The 25559-nt window shown below is 44.6% G+C and overlaps 1 protein-coding gene across 4 annotated transcripts in view; it reads right to left on the minus strand.

Moving 5' to 3' along the window:
• Nucleotides 1-1857: 1857 nt before the first annotated feature.
• The window catches only part of DNAH8 (dynein axonemal heavy chain 8), a 218669-nt gene continuing 194967 nt past the window's right edge, over nucleotides 1858-25559 (minus strand). For all 4 annotated transcript variants that reach the window (XM_072945080.1, XM_072945081.1, XM_072945079.1 and 1 more), the window contains 5 exons: nucleotides 19242-19398; nucleotides 15470-15622; nucleotides 15189-15378; nucleotides 5229-5350; nucleotides 1858-2279 (listed from right to left, as the gene is read on the minus strand). In XM_072945080.1, the coding sequence (XP_072801181.1) occupies nucleotides 1992-2279; nucleotides 5229-5350; nucleotides 15189-15378; nucleotides 15470-15622; nucleotides 19242-19398 (910 nt within the window). In that variant the 3' untranslated portion in view covers nucleotides 1858-1991. The remainder of the gene's footprint in view (nucleotides 2280-5228; nucleotides 5351-15188; nucleotides 15379-15469; nucleotides 15623-19241; nucleotides 19399-25559) is intronic.

Raw genomic sequence — 25559 nt, forward strand, 5'->3', positions numbered from 1 at the left:
TCCTTTGCTCTTTTATGCTCACCAGGTCTCCCTCACTCAAGTGTGGCAAATGATGTAATAAGTAAAAGAGCAACAATTTTTCTCAGAAAATGGTTATGTGCTTATGCAAGTTCAATGGCTCAAAACGTCTAAGGAAACCATTTAGTGAGCCTAGAGCAAGCTAGCAGAACTGGGCCCCCAGCAGCTCTGCAAAACTATGGAGAGCCGAGAGGTACCCACCATGGAGACGAATATTTTTTGGAGGCACTGTTGGATGCCAGGTGCCCATTGAACGCTCAGGGAGCCTCAGTACTCATGCCCCTCTCCTCTGTGTTGACACAGAGCAACATAATCAGCAACAGTGGAGAGTTCCCAGGAAATGGTATGTGTGTGGCTTTAAAACAGTCTGATCCGTGATCTCTGCTAGATTCACACCTTTCCCATCTCCTTCCCAAGTTTCCCAGAGGACATTCAAGTCATCAGAAAACATCATTCTTCTCTCAAAACCTACCATGACATCCAGGAGTTTAGACTATGCAATCTGCCTTCAATAATTTTAGCAACTGGATGGGAACATGAATAAAACGTGCGTGTTTTATTTGGGGGCCTGCAGTTCTATTTGCTATAATGTGTTTCGCTTCCTCTGTACTCACCCAGACAGGCAGTTGCTTCCCGATTTGAGCTTCAGTCCAGGAGGACGTTTTCCAGAGGATGCTGTCCTTTACTTTGGTGTGCCTATATGCCGAGGGAAGTGCCAAAACACTTGGGCCAGGGGCTCAGTTACTTTATTTTTTAAACTGCTCTGGAAAGTTCTAAGGCTTTGGCATGGATTCAGTATCAGGAGCACACCACAGGCCACTGCCACGATGTGCATTCTAGAGCACGTTTTCTCCTGGTGGAGAGCACACTGGACTGCGGCGGAATATCTTCTGGGTTCTTCCCTGGACACCTCGCCTGGGCTATGGCTTGGCCACCTCTGATGAGGGTGACAGACGGATGAGAGGGGAGCAAGACAACTGGAACAGACAGAGGGAAGGACGCTTATGGATTTAGCTGCGGGCAGGCAGGAGGAGTCTAGATGGGAAGACCAGTAGCGACACTTTTTCACTATCTAGAAGCTGTATGAGCATTCAATACACGACCCCATCTGTTTTGTTAAATCGACAGTTTCCTTTAGCAGGAAATAAAGGTTCATACTGAGTTTCAGACCAGCTACACAGAGTAAGAAATAGCTTCACTTTTAAAGGCGTTCAGTATGTAACCCAATTCCATTTGATGGGGTTTGTTTTCCCTTCTCCGTTTGCTGCCTAGAAATGTGTGCTTCATTATCTCCTGCAGAGTCGGGGCTGGGAGTGGACAGCTGGAGACTCAGAGCTCTCTGGGCCGCAAAAGCACTTAAAAAATAAAACGATACTAAGTAAAATCAAAACAGATCACAAGAGCAGCCATCCCAGTGGATTTTCCGTCTCGAATGCCTCACACCACCAGCTGTAACCCTTAAGGGGAACTGACTGGACCCCTCCAGCTCCCGCTTCACAAACTCGAGAAAGAGGACCAAACTGCAAGCAGCAAAGGACAACACGTTAGCACAAACTCAGACATGGGTCGAGTGTATCCAAGAGGAGAGTGGCTTTCGCTTGAGAGGAAAGTTTGCGTCCACTAGACTCCTTTTGGATGCAACAGATACACTTTGAGTTTTTAAAGATTCAGTCCTTCCAAAGTGTTCTAATATGAAGACAGGCCTTTCTCTTGAAAAAAAAAAAAAAGAAAGAATTATAATGGAATATGATTGCCTGGAATAAAAAGCATCACTTTAGAATTGTCTTCTTAAATATTGATATGAGGGAAAGCACACACACACACACACACACAAGCAACTGCAGGACATCAACTGTTTAATTTAGAAAGAGTAATCAAGCAATTGTCAGGGAGAAAAGACACCCATCGCCGAGTCTCTTAACAGCACCGGCTGCCCACCTGGCTCCTGGCGCCCTTGGCAAGTGGAAATGAACTTACTTGATGTCACACAGAAGGGCCACACCCCTCAGGATCCAGTGATCTGGGGACAGGACAGTTCGCAGATAGACCACGGTGATGAAGGTCAAGTCCGTTCGCCTGGGTTTCTTGTAAATAGGGCACACGTACAGCTTGGGGTCCTTGGGCGCCGTGGAGTTAATGGCAAAGACGTGCAGCACGGGCAGCTGTGTGAAGAGTACCTTGGGGGTGGATTCTGTGAGCTTCCCGTTCCGTCTGTCCCAGGCTGCTCCGTCCATGTAGAGCCCGTAAATATACACGCCTTCCTGGAAGAGTCAGGCATTAAAGTAACAGGAAATTTTAAAAAACGTAGATGCTGTGAGATGGGCATCCATAGTTTGGAAAGAAAACATATACCAATCTTAAAACGCTACACCCCTTGGCACATTCCGTTAGCAAAATGCTGAGTCCAGTGTTCCCCTGTGGCATAGCTTGAGGCCGTGAGCTCCTATTAGTGGTAACTTGAGCCTGGAGGTGGCCTGCCTGGGGCTACAGACTTAGCCAGCAGCACCAAATCATCTCTGCAGGGAGACGAAAGTCTCCAACAGGTATGGTCTGGGTCGGTGTAGGGTGGGAGCCCGGAGCAGAACTGGGTGCCATGCAGGATTTCAGCCTGCGCTGGACAAGCCAACATGAGGCTCTAACTTTATCTCAGTCAAAAGAACCAGTGAGATTTGTGCGGCCAGGTCTGGCGAGCAGGAGTCTGAGCGCCCCCAGGGTGGGTGCGGCAGAGCGCAGGAGCGGGTATGATGGGCAGCGGATGGGTGGAGGGGGACGATGGTTGGACAGACTGGTCCAACAGTGGCTGACCTCATCCTGTGTCTCTCTTTCACACAGCAGGAGCTGCCCTCAAGGTCCTTACCATTAAATCAGGAGACAGGACACACACACACACAGAACAAGATGTAAAAGACAGGGCTTGAGTACCAGCACACACTTGTTAGAGGGGCTGCCGGATGAACAGCACCAGCGGAGGCTGAGTGCAGTGACTTGAGGTGAGAGTCACGTGGGCTGGAGTGCTCGGGGGTCTTGGTGGAGAAGACGGCCTTGAATCGGGGCCTTGGAGGGTGGCTGTGTTTGGAAAAATGGAGGAGAGAGGGTGGGCATCCCAGGCAGAAGCAATACTACAAAGAAAGGCAGGATGGGGATGGGCAGGAAAGCTTGAGCATTTTATTTAGCAGAGGGTTCAATGGTTATAGAGTAAGTGAGTGCTCAACCCTGGAAGAGACTAGACGCCAGACTGAAGAGCTTGAACTTTATCTCGTGGGCAGCAGGGAGCCGTAGAACATGTATTCAGTAAGAAAAAAGTCTGAAGGGAATCATGGCGGAGACTCCAATGATCATGTAAGCTCGTAAGATATACTTATATAGGAGACAGTGACCATTTTTCCATTTCCAGTGAGGATCAGCTAAGAGGAAGAAAATGTAGATTATAATAGAAGAGAGGGAGATTAGCGGCACAGTGTTTTCCGTCACCCCGTTGTGGCCCAACAGTACAAGAACCGTACTTTTTGAACCCAAACCTGAAGTACATGATTTGACAGTAAAATCAGGGGCAATCCCAGAAATCAGGTCCTACGATTACCATCGTTATGTCAGCAGGTAACAACTATTACACAAACAGTGCAACTACTCAGGCATCCTCCGACAATAAACTGGATCCCTCCTGGGCTCCTTTCAATCTCAGAACTTTACAAAGCCATAGTTAGAAGGTGTAGTGGATTAAACAGTGTCTCGCAAAGACTCATGTCCACCTGCAGCCTCGGCACGCGACTATTTGGAAGTGGAACCTTTGCAGATGTAATTAAGGTCACAGAGGATTAGGGTGGGCCCTGACATCCAATAAGACTGCTGTCCTTACAAGAAGAGGAGAGGCCACAAAGAGACACACATAGGGAAGGAGGCCACGTGACGAGGGAGGCGGAGACTGGAGGGCTGCAGTTACAAGTCAGGGAACTCCGAGGACTGTCAGCAACCACCAGGAGCTGAGAGAGAGGCATGGGATAGGTTCTCCCTCAGGGCCTTTAGAAGAAACCAACCTTGCCGATGCCTTGATTCTGGACTTCTGGCCTCCTGAACTTTGAGAAAATAAATTTCTGTTGTTTTAGGTTACCCAGCTTGTGGTACTTTGTTACAGCAGCCTTAGGAGACGAATACAGATCTTGGTACCGGGAAATGGGAAGCTGCTGTAATAAATGCCTGAAAACATGGAAGTGACTTTGGAATTGCATGATGGGAAAAAGCCGGAAGAATTTTGAGGGGCATGATTGAAAGAGCCTGGATTGCCTTGAATCTAAAGATGTTGGTGAAAATATGAATTTTTTTAAAAAGTGGGAATTCTGGGGATTGAACCTGAGACCTCATACATGCCAAGCACACCATCTACCACTGAGTCATTACCCTCCCCTGAAACACAGAGATGCTTCTGGTGTGATCTCAGACAGAAATAAGGACCATGGGATTGGAAACTGGAAGAAAGGCAGTTCTTGTTACAAAGTGGCAGGAAGGGCCAGACCTGGGAAACTGTCTGGTCCAACTCCCTGCTTTGACAATTGAGGGAATGAAAATCAAAGAAAGAGAAAAGGGGACTAAGATGTTTTGGGCATCTATGTGGGGTCCACCAAGGCCAAATGATCCCACTGAATTCTCACAGACATCTTTACTGAGGTTGAATTACCATCCACATTTTACAGATGAAGAGGTTGAGGCCCAAAAGTTAAAGAACTAGCCTGAGTTCAGAGGGCAGCTAAGTGTCCACCCAGTGGCTCCCAGTGGTGTTTGCCTATCTCAGCGCACCTGCCCTTCCCCCAGCCAGGCATCCGTCCCCCCTTCCCCGGGGTCCCGCAGCTGGTGGGGACACTGCTGGAACTGGCCTCAGAGCTCAGGATTGCTAGTCCTGTTAGTGTCTCCTGCCCTGGACACTTGTCGGTTCTGTGAATACCCTGGAGACCTGAGGAAAACCCTTTTCAGCAAACACAAGGATAACTTGTAACTACAAAGACATGCAGTCTGGGGAGTTCTCAGTGCTTGTCATTCATTCCCACTCTGGCAAATGGAAGAGGCTTTGGCACTGAGGTCTCCTGGTTACAACCGAGGACACCCTCGCTGCAAAGCCAGAGGACTTAACGGAGACCCTCATAGGTCAGTGTTCAGCGGGACCTGAACTTTGAGCCCTCGCTCCAGAGCAGTGCCTGCTCTGGCCCAGCGGCACGTACCGCAGGGGGCGACGTGATCTCCTCCTTGGTCTGCCGCAGAACCTCGTTGTGGATGGTCACGGTGTCCAGGGCCCAGCCTTTGTGGGCGCGGGTCACTTCTTGCCTCATTGCTGTGAGGAAGCCTTAAAAGAAAGAAAGAAAGAAAGGATTCTGATGCCCTGGACCATTCTAGGAACAAGAAGGGGAGTGGTGTTGTTAGCTGCTAATCAGTCTTCAAATGTGTGCCCATCTGAGAAGAGCTGAGATCAAACCTCAGGGGGCACATTTCTTTCAGTGTTTTGTTTCAGTGAGCTAAATACTTCCTGCCAGTTGACAGCGAGACAGCAGCACCGTCTCAGACAAGGTCTTGGTTAAAAATTCTTCCGGGGTTTCAAGGACTCAAGTCTTCTAAGGACTGTAATCCAGTCCCGGCTCACAGTTCCTATCTGAAGATACAGTGTCTAGGAATAATACTGGAATGGTAAAAATATTTTGAGAACAGCATTCCAATTAAAACTTGAAATCAAACCATTATCAAGCGTCTATTTGCTATAATGAAACAATTTCATTTAGTCTAAGGAAATAAGGCATAATGCCAAAACAGAACGCCCGACTTTCAATTTGATCAAACAAAGCAATCACCCGGAAAGGAAAGCTACATGTTTTAATGTGCGTAATACAGTTATTTTAAGACAAATACACGGTTCTGTATATTGTGGCTTCTCTTTAAACTTAATATCTGCAAACCATGCCATTCAATTCTTCAAGAGAAATCTTTCTTGGAGAGTAGCATCTGATGCTTAAAAACTGTACCTTAAATTTCAAAATGGACTTCAAAAATCTTAGGAAAATTTATCTGTGGCTGACATATTCCATTTCGGCCTCAGTGTCCATATTGGAAATCATGAGGCGCTTTACACACAATCACAAGTAAGTTTTGGAATGTGTATGTTCCTACTACTCCTAGATGGGTGAACTCTGAGGACTTTTATGTACAAACCAACACATGAGTGATAATATTTTATCAGGTTTGAATGGGAGTGGGAAGACGAGGGGGAGCTGTGACGCCTAATGGCAGGGAGTGAGTTAATATCCCCTGGAACTGGAAGGAAAGAATAGGCCCCTAGTGAGAGAGTCGCGTTCTCTCCCTTCTCAAGTCCCGCCCTCATTATTAAATTAGACACTTGGGGAGGCACTCACTCATTCATTCATTCATTCATTCGTTTCTTATGAGTGGCCACCATGTACCAGCCACTGCTCTAGATGAGATGACACGAAGATGAAGAGGCAGTCCATGGACCCTGCGCTCAAGGACCTCAGTTTAGAGGGAACGTAGAGGGAGGCAGGACACACAACACACCCATGAGCAGAGAGGTGAGAACAAAGTGGACCAGTTAGGAAGGCAGCTCGGGGAAGGCTGAACTGAAAAGATGAAGTTTCAGGTGACTCTTGAAAGGGTTACGTGGGAGTTTTCCAGATGGGACAATTCCAGTGAGAGGAAGAGCATGTGCAAAGGCACGGAGGTCTAGGCTAAAGGTTGGGCAATGATGGCAGATCACGTTAGAACAAAGGTAGAGGCGGGATTGTTCACGGTCAGCGTTTGGACTTGACTTTGTGGAGGGCAGGAGGCCACTGAATATTTGAAGTCGGCAAATAATCTGGTTGTCTTGACATCTTAAAAGTTTACTCAGAGCTCTCATGAAAACAGGATTTGCAGTGCTTGCATTAATCCAAAGAAAAGTTGGTCAATCTAATCAGAGTAGCTGATTAAAGGACTTTTATAAATGATTCTTATAAAGCTATAGTTTCATGAAACTGAGAGTGCCTAGTAGGAAAGGATGATTTTATGACCCAAAATGCTAACTACAGGGAGTCGGAAACATTGTAGAAGTCTGCCTGGGAGCAACTGTGGGGCAATGCCCATCCCTACTTTATGTGTGGCGTCACTTGAGATGACTCCATCAGCATGTGATTATGCTGACCTCCGTTTTAAAAACTGGAGTTCCTATTATTTAGCAGTAAACATTTTGTGTGTCTGGTAGTCAACAGTGTATATGACCACAATAATAAAATCCAATTCTCCCTTCTAAGTCACTCCATAAAAATGTCATTTTCATCATTCAACATTAAGCCTGCATCCACATGGGGCATCAGACACCGTGCAACCAAGTAGAGTACTTGGAATGAAACTGACCCTATTTTATGATATTGTAAAGTTCATCAGTGATCTATGATTCTACAAGGTCATAATGCACAAGACATGAATCCTTGTCTTAACCATCCATCTGCACAAATCAAAAAACTGGATTTTTCTATAATATTTTAAGTTCCAAACAAGTTAGAAACTTGACCTCACTCCATATGACACTCAGGACAAAGCCACGGGTGCCAGGTGAGGGATAAGGACTCTCTCACATAACACGCCTGTGACAAAGACGGTAGTCACTGGTGGAGAGCCCTGAAAAGCTCTAGTGCAATTAAGGGGACCATCTTCTCTCTTCTCCCTACTAGGGAAAAGGCATGATGCTGTCTTGCTGACTTCAACAGCAAGCCTCATAATGTTTAGGAAGCACATGCCAGTAGGCGGAATCTAGAATAGCCACTACCTTGAGCTATTAAGAAAGGAAAATGTTAAACAAATAATTTGAGGCCTAAGAGTGAAGGGTAGAAAACTTTCATGCACCATTCCCACTCAGAACATGGAGAAGACATATTTTTTTCAAGTCTTGATAGCTTTGCTTTGGCTTCCTAAAAAGAACATGATTTTGCAGAATTCAAACTGCAGTGAATCCTATGAATTGTTCATTACTGAATCTAAAAAAGGAATGACCACCTTTCTTGTAGACATAGCAAGTCTAATGGAATCAAAATCTGTTTTCTGAAGCCTATATAATTTTAAAAGACTACTGATAAACTTTTCTTTATAAAAACCTGGAAAGCAGTACTTTTGTCTTGGTACCCATTTAATTTTAATAATTCTTAAACCAAGTTTCAATCATCAGTGGTGGGAAAAGTGATTCAGACGTTCATATCTGACTCTGAAGTGAGAAACAAAAAGTTGGGGAAAGTCCTCAAACAAAATAACCTCCTATTCTTCGCGAGATTTAACCACCCACGTGAAAAATGGGCAATTTGACTATTCAAACATTTGAGTGACTTGTGGTCTAAGTAAGGTGCTTTGAAAATGTTTTTCCCCCCTTCCAACTCATACAGTGTAAATGAGTTCTTAAGACACTTGTCAATCTTGTTCTTTTTTTAAAAAATGCACTTTTAAGCTAGGGTTATACTTTGGAAACTCGGGTCTAAAACAACACTTGTTATGTCTTGATTTCTGTAACGGTTGTGACCCAACAGTTCGGCAGGCCAGTTACTGCTGTTTGAGCCGTGCAATCAGTTGGCTTGAAGAAAGCCTTAGAGTGCTTTCAGTATCAACTCAAACAAGGTCTTGGAAGAGATGAAAGAAAGAACTAATCAGGAAGGTCGCTCTTCTTGATTTTAAGTTGTATTCTGTAATGATGGTCCTATAGGCAGCTTTTTTTTTCCCTTAATAAATGAACTAGTCCTTATGTAATGGGGCTTAGGTTGGACAGTATTTCCTGTCTTATCAGCTAATAAGCCTCTCACTAGCATCCTGGACGATGAGGAGAAATGATGTTCCTGCCATAAGTTTATGACAGGCAGTTTTTCCCTCAAATGAGAGGCAAATGGAGCTCATTGGTAAGTTAAATAAAAGGTCAGAAATCATTAAACAAAGATGGGGTTGATGCATCCGGTTGAATAAAAATGCACCGGGCACCTTTCCCAATGCTTTGCTTGATGCTGTAAGGCAGGGATCTTAAACCTGGCTGAAAATGAGAAATATCTGGGAAGACTTTAAAACTCCCGATTCCCAGGCCATAGTCCAGGACAATAAAATCAGAATCTCTAGGGGTGGGACCTAGGCATCAGTCCTGTTTTAAGGCAGGCTTCTTAAACGTTACTGTTTTTAGGTATCACTTGGGCAAGGAGCGTTTAGCAAAACACTGGTTCTGATTTGGTAGGTAGGTCAAGGGAGGGGCCTGAGGATTTGCATTTCTATCAAGCTCCCAAGAGATGTCGCTGCTGCTGGCTGGTGGACCACACACCAGGTAGCAATGGTCTAAGGTTCTGCTATGACTGGTCTATATTAAAAGCTCCCCAGGTGATTCTCTGTGCACACAGGGCTGAAAGCCTCTGCTCTGTAAAAAGGTCCGGATGACAGGCTATGGAGAGATCACTGACCCACATCTGTTTTCAAAACAAATCTTGACAAGTAAAAAGAGAAATGCCCTGTGATGTAAGCCAAATATTAGCAAGGCTGTCAGTAATTCAAGCTGACTCTTTCCAGAGTCCCCTGAGACGCGTGTGTTCTCTGAGATGTCACTAATCCAGGACACGACTGGCTCTGGGAAAACCTGAGTACAAGCGGGAGAGCCGGGGGCTGATTCTTTCCAGGTTGGGATCAGCTAACCCCGCCACGTCCCACGTGCCAAATGTACCTCCCCGCACTGCTCTACCGTCTCCGTGTGCCCTTTACGCTCCCTCTCCCTCCCCCCAGCCTTGCACCCCTTCCCTCCCTCCCAAACCTTTCCACTGTTCCCTCTGGAGTGGTTCTGAGGTTAACAAACTCTCCCATATTTTCCACCTCTTCACAGAACAGTCTCTCTAACCATCTCCTTGTTGATAAAGCCGTTTTTGGCCCTATCTTACTTGACTTCCGGCAGCATCTGTGAGTCCTTCCTACCCTTCCCTCTCATCTTCCATCACAATGTGCATTCCTGGTTCCCCTCTTTCAAGCTGTTTGGATGTGCAGGGACTATTTACAAGAGTCGGGGTGATCTGGAGGATGGTGATACACAAGCAAGTAGAGCAGAATCCCAGTGAGGCTGTGGTTTGGGATGGACAGATGGTAGTAGTGGTGAGGTTCGCGGAGGAGGGGACAGTCTACGCTGGCAGTTGGAAGCAAGAATCAGAAGCTAACGCTGGGATTTCAGAGGAGCCGGTCGTTAGCAGAGAGGAACAGCTGCATCTGTGAGAATGGCTGAGGTCAACGGAGGGACCAGGGCCAAGGGCAGAACCTGCCTGGGAAGAGTCCACAAAGTGGGCTGTCAAGCAGCCCTCTGAGAGGTAGGAGCACCAAGGAAGGTAATGGATGGAAGCCAAGGTCTGAATGAGTTTCCAGAACTGGCACCCTCCTATAGTCGAGGGAGGGGAATGACGTTAGCGGGAGGGTCACTAGATTTGGTGGCCTCGGAGAGAGCAGTTTCAGTATAGTGAGGAGGCTGCCAGCTTACGAGGGACTAGTGGGTTGGTAAGGAAGGTAACCACGTGCAGAGGCTAGAATCACAAGGGATGTGGTTGTGACTGAAGCTGGTGCATCTAAGCCCCTTACACACAAAGGCAAGAAGGATGGGCTGTTATTCACTTTGGAGGCATTTCTAAGGTGTCCAGCATAGTCCTTCTATTGTTCTGTGGTTGGGGACACGGCAGGTGAGTGCTAACGTCCAGACAGAACCCTGAGGTCCCTTCGCCCAGATTCCCTCAGACATTAGGGGCAGCTCTGGTTCAGCAGCAGTATCTCTGGGGCGTGCTTAGGATTGTTGCAAGGTTAGAAGAAATCCCCCAGTCCCTTCCAGTCCTAAAGTTCTACTAACCCTGGTGCACTTTTCTACCCAACAAACATCAGGCTTTTACAACTATTCTCAAGACAGGCATTCAGAAATTGCCGATAGCTGCCGGTGCTGCCCTGAAAACACACAGGCAAGAGGTTGCAGGTGATTTTCACACGGACAAAAGATAACAGGACAAAAACGACCCATCTCCTTGCTTCAGCAAAATCCCCTCTAACTGAAAATCTTGATTTGTATTAGTGAGTAAAAAGTAGTCGCTGATATCTGCTACAACAGACTGGTGTGACTTGTCAAGACACTGAGGAAAACAAAAAACAAAACAGAAAAACTAGCACAGTTTGGCACCCAAATGGCATCAAGCCCAAGACTGAGCTAAACATTTGGAAAATAATGATACAGCGTGGTTCAATCTGACACAGAGGTGTGACACCCGGGGAGCACGTCCAGCCCCACCCTTCCTTTCATTAGCAGCGCCTGTGAGTCATACCGAACGTCAAATGGCAAAGCAAGGCTATCAATTAAGAGGGTCTGAGAGCCAGGCAATCCCCTGGCTTGAAGTCAGGCTCATTACCACTCATCATCTTTTGAGTTTAAACACATCCTTACCTATGAGACAGACAGACAGACACACACACACACACACACACACACACGTGCGCACACACACACACACATCAGATTCTAAATTACATGGTGCTCTGGGAAAGATACACCTGTGGGAACAAGAGACCAAGTAAATCCTCTGAGAACCCTCAGCAGCACAATCTTAAACAATATGTGTTCCCATGACTGCTAGGAAAGCCCAGTGGGGCACCGAGGTTCTCCCAGGTCCGAGTACTCCCCTGGGAGGCAGATCCAGGCACTGCCCAAAGCTGTGCCACTGAACAAACACTATAGGGTCATGGGTACAGAGAGCCCGACCACTTCACTAATCAAACCTAACTGCCACATGGTTGAGCTCATCAACTGCTACAGAAATGACTGTGAAGTGGGCTGAGAATACTAGGTTAGGGCCAAGGTGGCTGGCTGACTCAGCCTCTTCAATGTGATGAAACTCCAGGCCACCAAGAGGCGACAGAGCAGGGCGCCGACAGCATGAGCTCAGACACAGACGGAAAACAAAGCCTGTTGCCTGTCCCTGTGGCACCGCGAACCACAAAGCCACTTGGGCCTTGAGGGCCCTCACTGGAGACATGACGGGAACCCCAGCAGACAGTAGTGGACGTCATGTGACATTGTAAGAATACAGAACAAATGGTCACAGGTGAAAAGAACATTTTCGAGTGTTTTATAGTTTAGGTGATTTTGGCTACACGTTTGTGACAAAACTATGGCCTCTTTGCAAACTGTACTGTCTTACTTAAACATGGTTTTTTAATTTAAGAAATCTACTTAAATGTTTTTGAGCCCCCAAAATTACTTCACTGAAGGGGACTGGGTTAGAAGATACAAAGCCCAGAAGATAGATTCATGCTGAGAAATCAAGTGCTGATGTCAAATGGGCACCAGGGAGGCTTCCAACTGGAAAGGACTTTATCCGCTCGCACACCGCCTGTGAACATGCATGGGGGTGCTGGAATCTTGATGTTTTCCAGATTTGGCCAGGTGATATGGAACAGAAAGTAATTCGCCTCTCACATCGAGAGAAGGAAAAGGAAGCAGAGAGGTTAGATTAGTATGCAGGGAAAGTTGCCCTCCACTCTTCTGTGCTGCAAACGGAAAGCAATCATAGATAAGAGTGTGAGCCTGTTTGCATGCGTATAAAGATGACATGCTTGAGTCAGTCCAGGGCCTTTCAGGACAGGGAGAGCCGTGAGAGAAAGAACCGGGGTTCAACTGAAAACAGAAATGAAGGAAAGAGAAAGGATTAGTATTATTCACTAGTAAAGAAAGTAAGAAAACTGAAGTGTACATCTGTATTTCTAGTTCTTTAATTGCTTTTCTGGTTTGTAATCTTTTCTTAACAAATAAGAACAATTAAAAATTAGCTTATATTAACATTTTGATATTTTAAGTTAAAAAAAAAAAGCCATCACTGAAAGAGATTGTGTGCTGTGATACAGAACTCATTCATGTGTCTCTACGGAAAGCCAGGGATGAACCAACCCCACTTCCTTGGTTTCTAAATTTCAAAAATACACTTAACGGTCTCATGCTTTTTAAAATCACTGATCCTCACCCCTCCCCCGAACGCCAAGTCTGCGAACACACCTCTCCACCTGGATGTCCCAGCAGCACAAGCCGGCAGGTCCGGGCTCCTCGCCTCTCCTCCCAGCCTGCCCCTCTTCCAGTGCTCCCGTCCCTGGTGCTGCCGTCAGCCTCAGTCCCTGCCACTGCCCGCTCTGGCCCCTCCTCTGCACCTGGGTAAGGCCCCCGGCTCTCTCCCTGGGACCTGGAAAGGGTCTCATTGCTCTGGATGCCCTTGTTCCAGTCGACCCTCTGCATCCTCCTGCGGTTATCTTCTGATCTTTGGTGATCTGGGCCCGTCGCCTTTATGGTGCAGCCCAAATTCGCCTGGAAGGCTTCATTCCCCAGCCTTGCTCCCCACCACCTTGCTCCTGCTTCCTGGTCTTCTTTCCCTGGAGATGCCTTGTCTTTGCTCAGGCCTCTACCTGGAATGCTCTTATCTCCAGTCCCTGCCTCTGCAAATCCAACTTACTGCTTCCCATGTGAAGCTCTTTTCAAGCCCTGCCTCGGCAAAATTGATCCCTCTGTCCTCTGCGCTAGTGTGGTGCTTAGTTCTCACTTGGTGGAGCACTTACCACATTAGGTTAGAGTTGCTAATGTGTCTGTCCTACCAACCAGATTATAGGCTCCTTTAGGGCAGGAATCGGGTGCCAACTCTCTCTCTATTGAAAGCATCTAGCAGAGGGGCTGGCAGATGAAAGGTGGTTGGCAATCCTAATCAGGTTAAATGTTATTTCTTCAGGCTCCCAAGCCAGGAATTACCTGGTGACAACCCACTCAAACTGAGGGCTGGTAAGGAGGAAGGAGACTCATAAGAAGACACACAAAATCTGAGAACTGTAATAAAAAAATCTTCCTCCCCAAATTCAATGGAAATTCTAGGAGAAAAGTAGATAAGTGAAATCTGGGGGCTGTCCTTTACAAATCTAATGTCTATTGGCATAGTAAGATGCCATGTATAATTTGTTAAGCTCATAAAAACCACCATGGGTAGTGTTTTAAAATTTAGAAAATGTTAAGGCATTTGAAAATGCATGAAGTGAATGAATGTATGTATACAGAGGACAAATAAATGTATACTATTTATTTAAGTATTATTCATGTAAAGAAAAGTGCACAAATCATAAGTTTACAGCTCGATGAATTTTCACCAAAGGAATACAGCCATGCAATCAATATCTAGATCAAGAAGCAGAACATCCCCATACCCCCCAAAGCCCCCTTGTGCCCTTTTGCAATCACTACCTTCTTCCACAAGGGTAACCACTATTCTGACTTTTAACCCTGTGACTCTGCTTTGCCTGTTTTGATTCTTTGTGTAAATGGAATCACACAATAGATATACATTACAATGTGTTCTGTTTGACTTTTCCCACTTAATATTACTTTATGAGATTCAAACATATTGCTGCAAATAGCAGTAACACACCTTAATCTGTAAGTGTGAATGCTTCCTAAATCGTATCACTGATGGAGCTGTGAGGGGCTCAACTGTCAGGAACCCATCATCTCTTCATTGTGGCCAGGAATTACTTGAAGTCAAACTATGCATGTTGTGGTAAGACAAAAAACTGTCCTGTTTCTGAACTTCATGAACCCTGTAACTTATTCAGTAAATATTTCTAGAATGAAGAGATAAAGGCAATGGAATCACAAGGCACTTTTTCAGGGGAGGAAAAAAAAAAACTGAGCAGGGACAGACTCTGGAATTTCATGGAATTAAACTTTTGCCACATGATCATTTTTGAAATCAGTCTAATCTTCTGAACTTTAGGAACATTTTGGCATATTTCAGTGCTTCATTTTTGTCATTTTCATAAACATTTAAAGACTAAGGTTTGAACGAAACATTTTTACTATTTCACATTGTCCTAACCACAGACTGATAGGTCGCTGAGTGGGTGAGAAGAAAAACAGAAGAGGTTTTGTGCCTTATCGTGGAAGTGCTATGGCAGAAAGAATTTCAGAACAAATTTGTAAAACAAATACAGAAGGATCATCCGTGGTCTCTAGTCCTGAAAGCATGTGTTCAGCGTGCAGCAGGCTGTACCTCTATGTTATTTTATATAACATACATTTATCACACAGGGCTACTATACAACCACCCACATCTTCCAAGTTTGCCTAATCTCCCACAAGCACATACCTTGGGGATTAAAGAAACCAGTCATCCAAAACACATTGGGCCTCCCTTCAAATATCCAGGTGGAAAATTGAGCATTTCTTTCCAAAAGTTCAGTAAACCAGAAGCCCAGTGTGGATGAATCCCAGGACACTCTTTTCCAGATCTGGGGTATACGAGCATCATACATGTTATCCAGAGCATCTCTCAAGTTCTGGAAAAACCAAAAGGTACAGTTAAAATCTAAGAATAAGAAACAAAATCAAAAAAAGAGGGAAATGACTACTGAGATAATAACAGCTCACCTCGCTCATAATGATCGTTCCTTCAATGGCCAATTTTAGATCACTCAGGCTGCTGCGAAGTACTGAGATGACTTTTTGCATCCTGTCAATTTCTTGTCTAAGAAATATGTTCATTGAGTTCAGATGCCCCATCTTTATCAAACGAGCTTTCACCTAAAGCAAAGCATACAGTATGAGGAGATTTTTTAAAAAATCATCTGTCACTTCTCTTCCAATGACCTCTCCCTTCTCTATTCTTTTTCTTCCTCTGGATGTATCTCTGCAAGCCCAAATGAACTCTAAAATATCTCTTGCAGAACCAAATTTGCCATTAAATTCCCCATTTGCTGGGCTTCAAAAACTACTGTTCAACTAAAATGATTTTTATTTCCTACTGATTGTACTTAGTTGATAATTCGAAATGTACTTTGAAAAGCTGAAATAAAATTGTATGTACCTTTTTCCCCCCCGTTCAGATGATTAAGCACTAAGTGTCAGTTAAATATCCTTTTGCAGTCTAACCCTCATCAGAGTACAGCTTGGAAGACTTCTTTTCCCATAGTGCTTGCAGAGTCGCTGTCAGAAATGTCACAGAAAGTTAATACAGCCGAAATCTTTACAGATCAGTTACCAATAAATATGATTGGCTGCACTTTCCTAAGATCACTGTTGCCCTGGCTAGGGTGACTTAAGGAGAGCCTTCCCTAATCTAATCAATGGAAATATTTGACTTTGTGGGAGAGCCATTAAGCACCTGTCATTTGTTCCTTTTAATACATAATTTATTGACCATTTGGAAGAAATCGATATAAAAGCATCTGGTTGTGAGAACAATAAAATATAACAATTATTGGGAAATAAGCCAATACATACACACAATTCAATTTAGTGACATATGCCCAGGAAAAGATTGACTACAAATACTGGCAAGAACTCATAAAGAGATTTGAACTTTCTGCTGGTCACAGTCGAAGAGATGCCAGAATAGAAGGGGTCAGGATAGACACATGGAGTGGAAGAAAATTCAGAGTGAGGTAGCAGTCCACAGAATCCCCAGAAAGCCAGTAAATGGTAGCATTCCCTGCCGGAGACACCCACTGCCCCTTCTTGAGTCCTGGGATGTTAGAGACAGATGGGCTTCTGGCTCATCCGGACCATCCTCCTCGTTTGACATAACAGGTTTCCTGGCACGCTGCAGTGGATGCCTCCAGTGAGTGAGGGATGAGAGGAAAGCAGTGGTATAAAACTGAACACCTGGAGAGCATGACCTGTGCAGGTAGAGCAAGTGATATTGAAACCTGAGTCAAACATGCCAGTGGAGGTCCCCATCCCATTCCGCACACCAACCTTCAGGTATTTGCCTAAATTCCTGGTTCTAGAACTTCTATTTTTTGCAGGCTCCACTGCCCTGTTCTCATCTCAAGCCCTTCATCCTCCAGTGGCTAGATGGCATATATCTCATTCCCTTTAAATCATGACTACTCTGGAAATTCATACCTTAAGGAAAAGGGAAATTATGGAAATACTTTTGTAACATCCACAAGTGAGACATTAAGCCCACACACTGGCTATAATATCAAATCAGTAGACAGGTAGCTTTCAGTATGCTAACAGCCCCAAACAAATCACCTTGCCCTACCTAGGGTTTTAAAAGAGAGACTTTCCTTGCAAAAGATACATGCTTAGGAAAAAATTAAGACTCTAGAAAATCTAATTTTAGTACTGATTTTATTTTGAGTATGATTATTATTCCAGCCTAAAATCATCTTTTTATTAATAAGTGAAAGCTCTGCTGTAGTCTTACACAGAATTTTTATTACGTTTCTGAAACCAAGTAGTCTTTTCTACAGTTATGCAGCTCTGCTTTGAAGTACAATTATATTTCAATTATTAAAATTCACTTTACAGACACATTTTTAAGAACACATCTCTTCTGTAAAATAAAAGACACCAAAGAGTAAGTGATCTTGGAAGAGGAAATTCTTTGAGATGTCTCCCAGGACGAACTCCCTTCCATCTACCAATCCACTTAGTGACGTCCCTCACACTCAGTCCCTGCTGGGATGTTGCTAGAACAGAGGTCTAGGTGAAGTGGCCCCGACTAACTCTGAACAGCTCACATTATCCCAAGGTCTTGAAATCCTCCTCTAGTAATCCGAACCTGTGCTCTAGTCATAGACTAAATTTTATTTCACTTTCACATACCAATTTTTAAAATCTTTGAAGGCAGGTATTATGCCTCATCTGTCTTCTGAAGACCATTTACAATGAATCATAGAAAGCATGTACTTTAATATTTATCCACTTAAAGAATATTTTTCTCCTCTTACTATAACTACCTCTATGTGAAGTCACCGATTTCAGCATCTTGGCTAAACATCTTGGTAACCATCTACACAAAGGAAGCAATAATTGTTTTAAGAAGCAAGAAAACTTTTTTTTTTATTGTTGGAGGCACTCACTGCAGGTACGGGGCGGTGCTGTAGCCCAGGCAGCCTAGGGGCTCCCAGCTGACAAGTGTATCCTTCCCAGACGTGGAGACACAGGACAGGGTAGACACAGGACCATAGTTACACCTGCATCAGGGCATCAGCCTCTCACTTTTTGGTTGTAAAGCTAAACTTGCTCTAGCCAAGTCTAGGACTCAGATGAAGCACCGACTGTCAGCAGTGAGGGATGGAGGCCGAGAACAGAAGAGAGGAGGCCCTGGATGGCCAGAAGGGACAATCCTGTGTTCTTGCATGAAGGAGGCGGCCCAGTTGGAGGCTGTCTTACAGAACTTTTAGATGGTCCAGAAATTTTACCACAATTAAAGATTTATTTAGATCAGCAGTTCTCAAAGTGTGGTCTGGGGCCCCTGAAAGTCCCTGAGCTCCTATTAGGGGGTCCACAAGGTTAAATTTTTTTCATAGTAATACTAAGACATAACTTGACTTTATACTCTCCTTCTCTGAGGAGTGTACGGTGGAGTTCTCCAGAGGCTACGTGACCTTGGTATCACAACAGATCAAATGCAGGAACAGATATGAGGATCTAGCTGCCTTCTAGTAAACTGGATGTTAAAGAGATTTACAAAAATATAAAATAATCCCATTTTTTCCCTTTGAATATTTTGTTGTTGAAAGTATACTTATTTCAAAATATGTTATGTTAACATGTAACGGGTTTGTTAATGATATTTTACAATAAATTAATATTTTTGAAAAATTTCAGTTTAAATTTCTAACATATTAAATACCAGTAGATACAATCCATATAAAGAAGTTATTTGGGATGCTCAGTCATTTTGTAAAGGAGTCGAGATTTAAAAACTTTGAGAAAACTGATATTAACAAGCCAACACCTGGAAGGTTCAAGCAGTAGAAAGCTATTGCCATCCAAACTGGAGAGTGAATTCACGTAAACAGCTCACTTTCTGTTACCTGGCTGAGAGGACTAAGAGAATGAAAAGGATGGAGGGCAAGAGACAAAAACAAGGCATCAATTTAAAGAACAGGCAAAGCAGGCTTGAGTAAGAGAGGTGGGGAGAGGTTTCCAGCCTGGAGACCCAAAGACAGAAGTATCCAAAGACAGGAAAAGGTCTTGAAAAGGCAATTGAGAGAGAAAGCAGAGAAGAAAGGAAAAGTGCAGATCATAATCTGCAAGACGCTTGAGCACAGGTGAAGAAGAGAAGACCAGAAAGTAAAAAAAGATTGAGCAGAGAGGAAGGGACTGGAACACACTGTCCCAGGACTGTGCTCAGCTCTGTGGAACACAAAGATGGCCCTGTGCAGCAGGGGGACTGGGGACTTACCTCATGTGGAATGTAGTCAGGAGGCAGCTTGTTCAGCATATCTTCGGATAACCTGTACACAATGGCTTCCCGGGTCTCTCCCATGCCCCCTCCGCTCTCTTTGGGTTGAATGTTGGTAATTGTTTCAAGAACAGCAGAAGCAGTGTTACTCTGATACCTGACAGACAGAGCAACTGTTCAGAACTAGCAGGGAAATGCACCTTCAGAGATAATTATCAACACTAAGATGAAATGATGAATCACTTAAATCAAATCCAGCCCAAAATAAATAAAAAATAAAAAGGAAACTTTACCAGCAACATACAGGAATGAAAAAACTATAGAGGTCTACTCCACTGCCTCCTGTTGGGACATCGAGAACACCACAGAAGTGAAAGCTCTCCATCTTCAGGGAGAGAGAGTCCACCAGTGTCCATAACATCCAAAGCAGTGCTGTCCAGCCTTGCTCAGAGCTAACCGAAACACTGCATGCTGGACAAGCCCGCCTCCTTTCATTCTCACCTGCTTCTGGACTGGTTGTAAGAAGCTACCATTAAATGATAATTTGTTAGATCAAAGAGCAGCACTCATATTTCTTCACTGAACTATAAATAATTGAAATTTATTTGATCTTTTCTATCTCATTTTTTCACCTTTTCACGTGTTTTATGGTTTCCAAAGTGATCTGTTGGCATCTATCTACTCCACTTGTCTAGATGCAGCAACAGTTCTTTAAAATTCACATATTCAATAAAGATTTACTATGTACCAGGCTCTGAGCTAGGTGCCAGTTACAGTTATGGTAGGTGACTTTCTCATGAATTCGTGTATCTACATTTTCATCGACTCCTGGGGCTGTGTCTTGAGTCAAACAAACCCCAAGTCTAGCTCATTGTTTTATTGCTCCTTTGCCCTCACCTGACCTGTTTCCGGCCCCATTTCCTTTAACGGCATCAATGTTCGGGCCCAGGTGCCCACCCTACAGATTCAGAGAGAGTGCCTCCTCCTGATGTCATAGTCCCCAGCACTTCTTGGTTTCCAAGTCATTTCTAGCATCTACCTAGAAATTTCCGGCATCTTTATCCCCAGCACCTTCAGAATTGTCACAAACTCTTTCGCGTGATGCCCTGAATCTTTGAAAGCCAGTGCGCATTTGTATCAGTCTCCTGATCAGGTTAGCCCCACTTCAGGCCCCTCCCCCACCATGCTCTAGGCACATCAGACTCGGTTTCCATGACAAATCCCACCTTTTAATATCTTCATGCCACTCCTTGAACTGTCCCTTCGTGGGTGTGCCCTAATGTGTGCCTTTTTTTCCCTCACCAAGCTGAAGGGTTTCATTTATTTAACTGTTTGTATTTAAGGTGTACAACTCGATGATTGGATAGACATATACACACACATCCCTCCTGCTCACTGTCTTCCTCTTTCCGTGCACTCCGCCCTTCCTGCCCCTCTCCCCACACTGCAGTCACCCCCTCCCCACCTTCTCTCCAGCCTGAGAACTCCTGCACATCCTTTAAGGCACAGCTCAGATGTGGCTCGTCTCACTAGTTTACTCTGATCCCTAAATTGGAATTTATTGCCTCTTTGCCTTTGTCCTTACAGCAATGTGTATAACACCTCCTGATTTTAGAGTTTACCTTGTCGTACTGTACAACTACTTCCCTAATAGATGAGGAGCTCCGGGGGCCAGGACTACGTCTCCCTAATCTCTGTGTCCCCAAGCTGGCTGGAGACTACGTTCTCAATAAATACTTGTTTACTGAATTGAGGCCAACTGGCTTGGATTTTATGAAACCTCAGATATAAAAGAGAGCAATTCTCCCATATTTAAAGGGCATGAAAATTTAATTATTTGTTTCTTCTTATGGTAAAAGTATAGTATATTATCATTACTATCTGGTTCCTGGCATCTTCCCATAGACAAAGGGAAATATATGTGTATGTACTCAAAACACAGGAGAATCGGATAGATACAATTTAAATATTAATATATTTAAACACAGAGCTTTAAAATTTAAAGAGAAGAAAATGACAGTAAATTTCCATTCATACTAAGAAACTCAGAGTTCATTCTTGCTACCTGTTCTAGCCACAAACAAAAAGGGGGAAAGACCCCGTATCTGGGACTCTCAGGAGCTCTCTCCGCTCACCTCCAGCTTGAATCCTCTCTGGAAACACGCTCTGCACCAGTGGCTGGGTGCCAACAGCACACACCAGTGCGGACACAACCCGCCCGCTCTTGGCTGGCCCTGGCCATGTTCACCAGCGCTCCAGGGAAGGACCGATGGGTTTCACCTAAGAAAGCACTTTCATGGTGGGTGATTTTATTTTTTTATGAGGTGATCTGAAAATAGTCCTCAGGCTGTGGATGTGAAGATGAAGCCCTGACAAGCTGATCCATTTTGTGTAAGAGCTGGACAAGCTCTCCAGATCACGTCCCCACCACACCTTTTATTAGGCACAGAATGCTGGGGCTGTACAGGTTCCATTTCTTTTTCTACAAGGTAACTTCATGTTTTGCAAAGGTAGGTAAAGCAGAAGGCTAGTTAGCTAGCGGTAATGGAGAACTGTATCTCTATATGCCTCAAAGCCCAAGGGCTTTCAGGAAAACTATCCCCATAAATGCCCTGAGATGAAGAATAAGAAGTATAATAGTCCATGAGTTTGGTCTCAAGTTACTTCTAGAAGAAAATTTCTCTTTGGGGTAAATGTGAGAAGCAACTTGTAACTGATCTTGTAGCTTTGTGGTTTGGGGGAGATTTCTAGGTCATCTCCGTCAGGTGGTTGAGTCAGGGTCGTGGATAATAGAAATGCAAAACAGCTGAAAAACAGAACGGTCTATAAAATAAACAACCATCTGAAGAGATACTGGTACACTATCACGTCCAAACCAGCCTAAATTTATATACATCTTTGCACGTGAAATGTCAATGAGCATAAATTGTTTAATAAAAATCTGAAACTCAAAAGTCAGCTCATTCTAAAAGGAATACAATTAAATTCATCCTGCATAGAAATGAGTATGAAAGATGTGTTAAGATATTGGATAAATTTCAAAAGGTAGAAAAGAATGCATAACTGCTAATGAGTGAAAGAGTGAAAATAACTGTTTTTGACATTGAGGGTGTTGAATCTGCAGACTCCTTGGTACCTTATAAATCTAGACAATAAAATGTGAATAAACTATGCATTTTTATGGTTCCTGTCACCAAGGCATCTAAGGTCTTGGGAGAGATTTTCCTTATTTTACAGCATTTATTCAGCTGGATTTCCCCCACTACTTTAGGGATTCTGCTTTCTCAAGCAAGGATTGAGGAGAAAGACTCATGGCCCCCTTTCCCAAATTTCTCTCTTCCCTCAAATGCATGGATGCTAACTTCAGACTTAGAAGAGTTAGCAGATTTCGATAAGCAGAGACATAGGGTTCTCCAACACAGTCCATTTACAGCCAGTAAGCCTACCCGGAAGCCAGGGTGCTGTTGTATGGGGTGGACAGTCAGGCGGGTTAGTAATTTAGGGTTCCTCTAGCCAGGGACATCCACACAGACTCAGCCAGTGAATCCTAGAGTCCACCCCTCCTCTGGCTAACTGTTGTCTCTGCACAAATGCACTCAAACCTCTCACCTGGGCTCCAGTCCACATGATACACTCTCCCCACTCAGGTGCATCCCAATGTCTTTCCCAATTCAACACACCCAAACCCAACTCTGCAATTCCCCCTCAAGTGCACTCCTGCTCCAACTCCTCCAACATCCCAGCTCCCAACCAGAAATAACAGGTAACCCTTTACTTCTTTTGTTTCACACAGAGCTTGGAGTCACTTCTCAATGGAGTGGGAAGGGTGGCTGGGAGACCAGAGGTAGGTTTTAGCTGGGGAGCTTCGTCCACTATTGCTTACTGCCTTCTAGTGGCTGGTGGGGGAACAGCGAGCGGTTGGAGCGCAGCCCTCCAGAAGGTTGGCTCAATTACCAGGAAGAGGGAGGTTGGGGTTACAGTCACTACGTATTTCAGAGACCAGAGAAGAGAAGAATCAAGCCTAGGACAAAGCTCACACAGGGACCGAGAAAACAACCAAATGTGGAGCTTCCGAACAGAGCCTACTGCCTGAGCAGGAGCCAGAAACGGGCCAGGGTCCCTGGAAAGCAGAGGAGGCTAGGGAAGACCCAAGGATGAAGGGGGAAGTGAAGAATGAAGAGAGAAGAGAGCGGGGCCACAGACCTTACGGCCAGCTGGTTGCCTCCAGCAGAAACAAGCCTCCATTTGAGGCAGAGGCACAGCACGTTGTACCCGACCTCACTCAGTGTGACGAGAGACTGCAAGGTCCTGACAGTCCACTCCAGCAGGCCTGCCAGTGATGGCACGGAAGCCTCTGTGCAGAGTTGGGAAGACAGACTTGACAGAAAACAAAGAAGGCTCGCCCTTGTGAGAGTGTGAGATGTCTCTAAGAACACCTTATTATCTAGTTGTGGCTTTTGAGCCGTGTTCATGTTTCACGTGTTTAAAACAATCAGCAAAAATGAAAAAAAAAAAAACCCTAAAGTGTAATACAAACAAATGAATGTACCTATATATCACTTGGCAGCATAACCACACAGAAAAAACAGCCTGAGTGACTTGAACATAGTGCTCTGTCTACCCTCAGGGGGAAATATTCTGAGGACAAAAAGAACCGCAAAGAAATCTTCACCTCCACTTAGTACATTTGTTGTTGGTTGTGGTGCTGGTGGAGTAATCTAGAGCAAATGAGTCAACATACTGAAGTTGCTGGGAACCAGAGTGATCCTTATGGGAGAAAGGAGACAGCAACAGGGAAGGAGGGAGGACGAGGACAAGCCCTAATGCGTACAGTTGATACTGGAGTTACTAGTACTAGCTCATGGGGTTTTTAAAAGTACATATTCCTGACCTCTGTCCACTCAGAGGGTCTGCAAGCGCACGCGCGTGCACACACACACACACACACACACACACACACACACGGGGAGAGAGAGAGAGACAGACAGACAGAGAGAAATAGATGTGGTTATATTTGGCTATAGCTGTAGATACATAAATATACAGATATAAATACCAAACATGAAAAAGCAAATGGAACAAGATGTTCACAATTGGTGAACCCGGGTGAAGGGCATATGGGTTTTCACTATACTTGTGGCTTTTCTGACGGCTTATAATAGTTCAGAATGAAAAGTCAAGAGAGAAAAATAGTTTGTCTTTATTATTGCCTCCCATCTGGATTACAATTTGGTTGCCCTTCTCCGAACTTTTTCTAGCTCTGGTTTCTCTCTCTTGAGAGCTGGTGACCAAAACTGCCTGCGGTACTCCAGGCACAGGAATGCCATCCTTGTAAGTCAGGGTGAGATGCTTTCACCTTTGTTCTATATACTCCTTGGTAGGATCCTGGAGTACCCACCAGGGTCAGATTCTCTGGGTACCAGCTGTCATGACTCCTTGGGTTCTGGCCAAGGATGGAATCAAAGTTTAGAGTCTTCCCATGTGAACCACTTCAATTACTAATTTATAAGTGCATTAAAACTTATTAGCTATTTTTCTGCCCACTTGCATGAACTCATGAATCTTTCTATAAACCATCCTCATTAGAGGAGGATACTAGGAGAATTTAGTATTGCCGACACAGTCAACAAATATTCCCTGAGCATCAGACACTGTAGAGAACCGGAGGCACAGCAGTAAAAGTAGACAAAAGTTTCAGACATAATGGAGCTTATGTTAACGATGGTAGATTGACGACTACAGATAAATAAGTAAAAACAGAGTATGTCAGCGCGTGACACAATCTATAGGAAGAAAGGAGGCGAGGAGGATGGAGTCAGGGATGAGGGCTGGTTGGGGAGTGACATGCAATTTTAAAATAAGGCAGCCACGGAAGGCATCAGTGAAAAGGTGACATTTAAACAAAGACCAGAAGAGGTGGAAAGGTGAGCCACAATGATATCTAGGAGGAAGGATGTTCCAGGAAGTGCAGGTATCCTGTGGTGGGAGCCATCTGGCCTGAGTGACAGGAAGCTAGCGGAAGCTGGAGCTGAGTGGCACCAGTGAGGGAGAAGGCAGGAGGAGATCCGGCCAAGAGGCAGGAGGCAGATGGGCCTCATAGGTCACCTGTTGGTCATTGTCAGCCTGTGACCTGGACTTGGAGTGAGACAGGAGCTTTATCATTTCCTTCCAATGTGAGACAGACTGTTCTGGGCAGAGAGGTGACGTGGTTTGACTCACATTTCTAAAGTCTTAGCTAAAGTGAAACTCCTCTGTGTGCTCTCTTTCAGATACTGTTTAAGTTGATTCTCAAACAGGTCTCAGAGGAAACCTTTTTAT

Source organism: Vicugna pacos, chromosome 20 (genome assembly GCF_048564905.1).
Source record: "Vicugna pacos chromosome 20, VicPac4, whole genome shotgun sequence".
In the NCBI taxonomy this organism is placed as follows: domain Eukaryota; kingdom Metazoa; phylum Chordata; class Mammalia; order Artiodactyla; family Camelidae; genus Vicugna; species Vicugna pacos.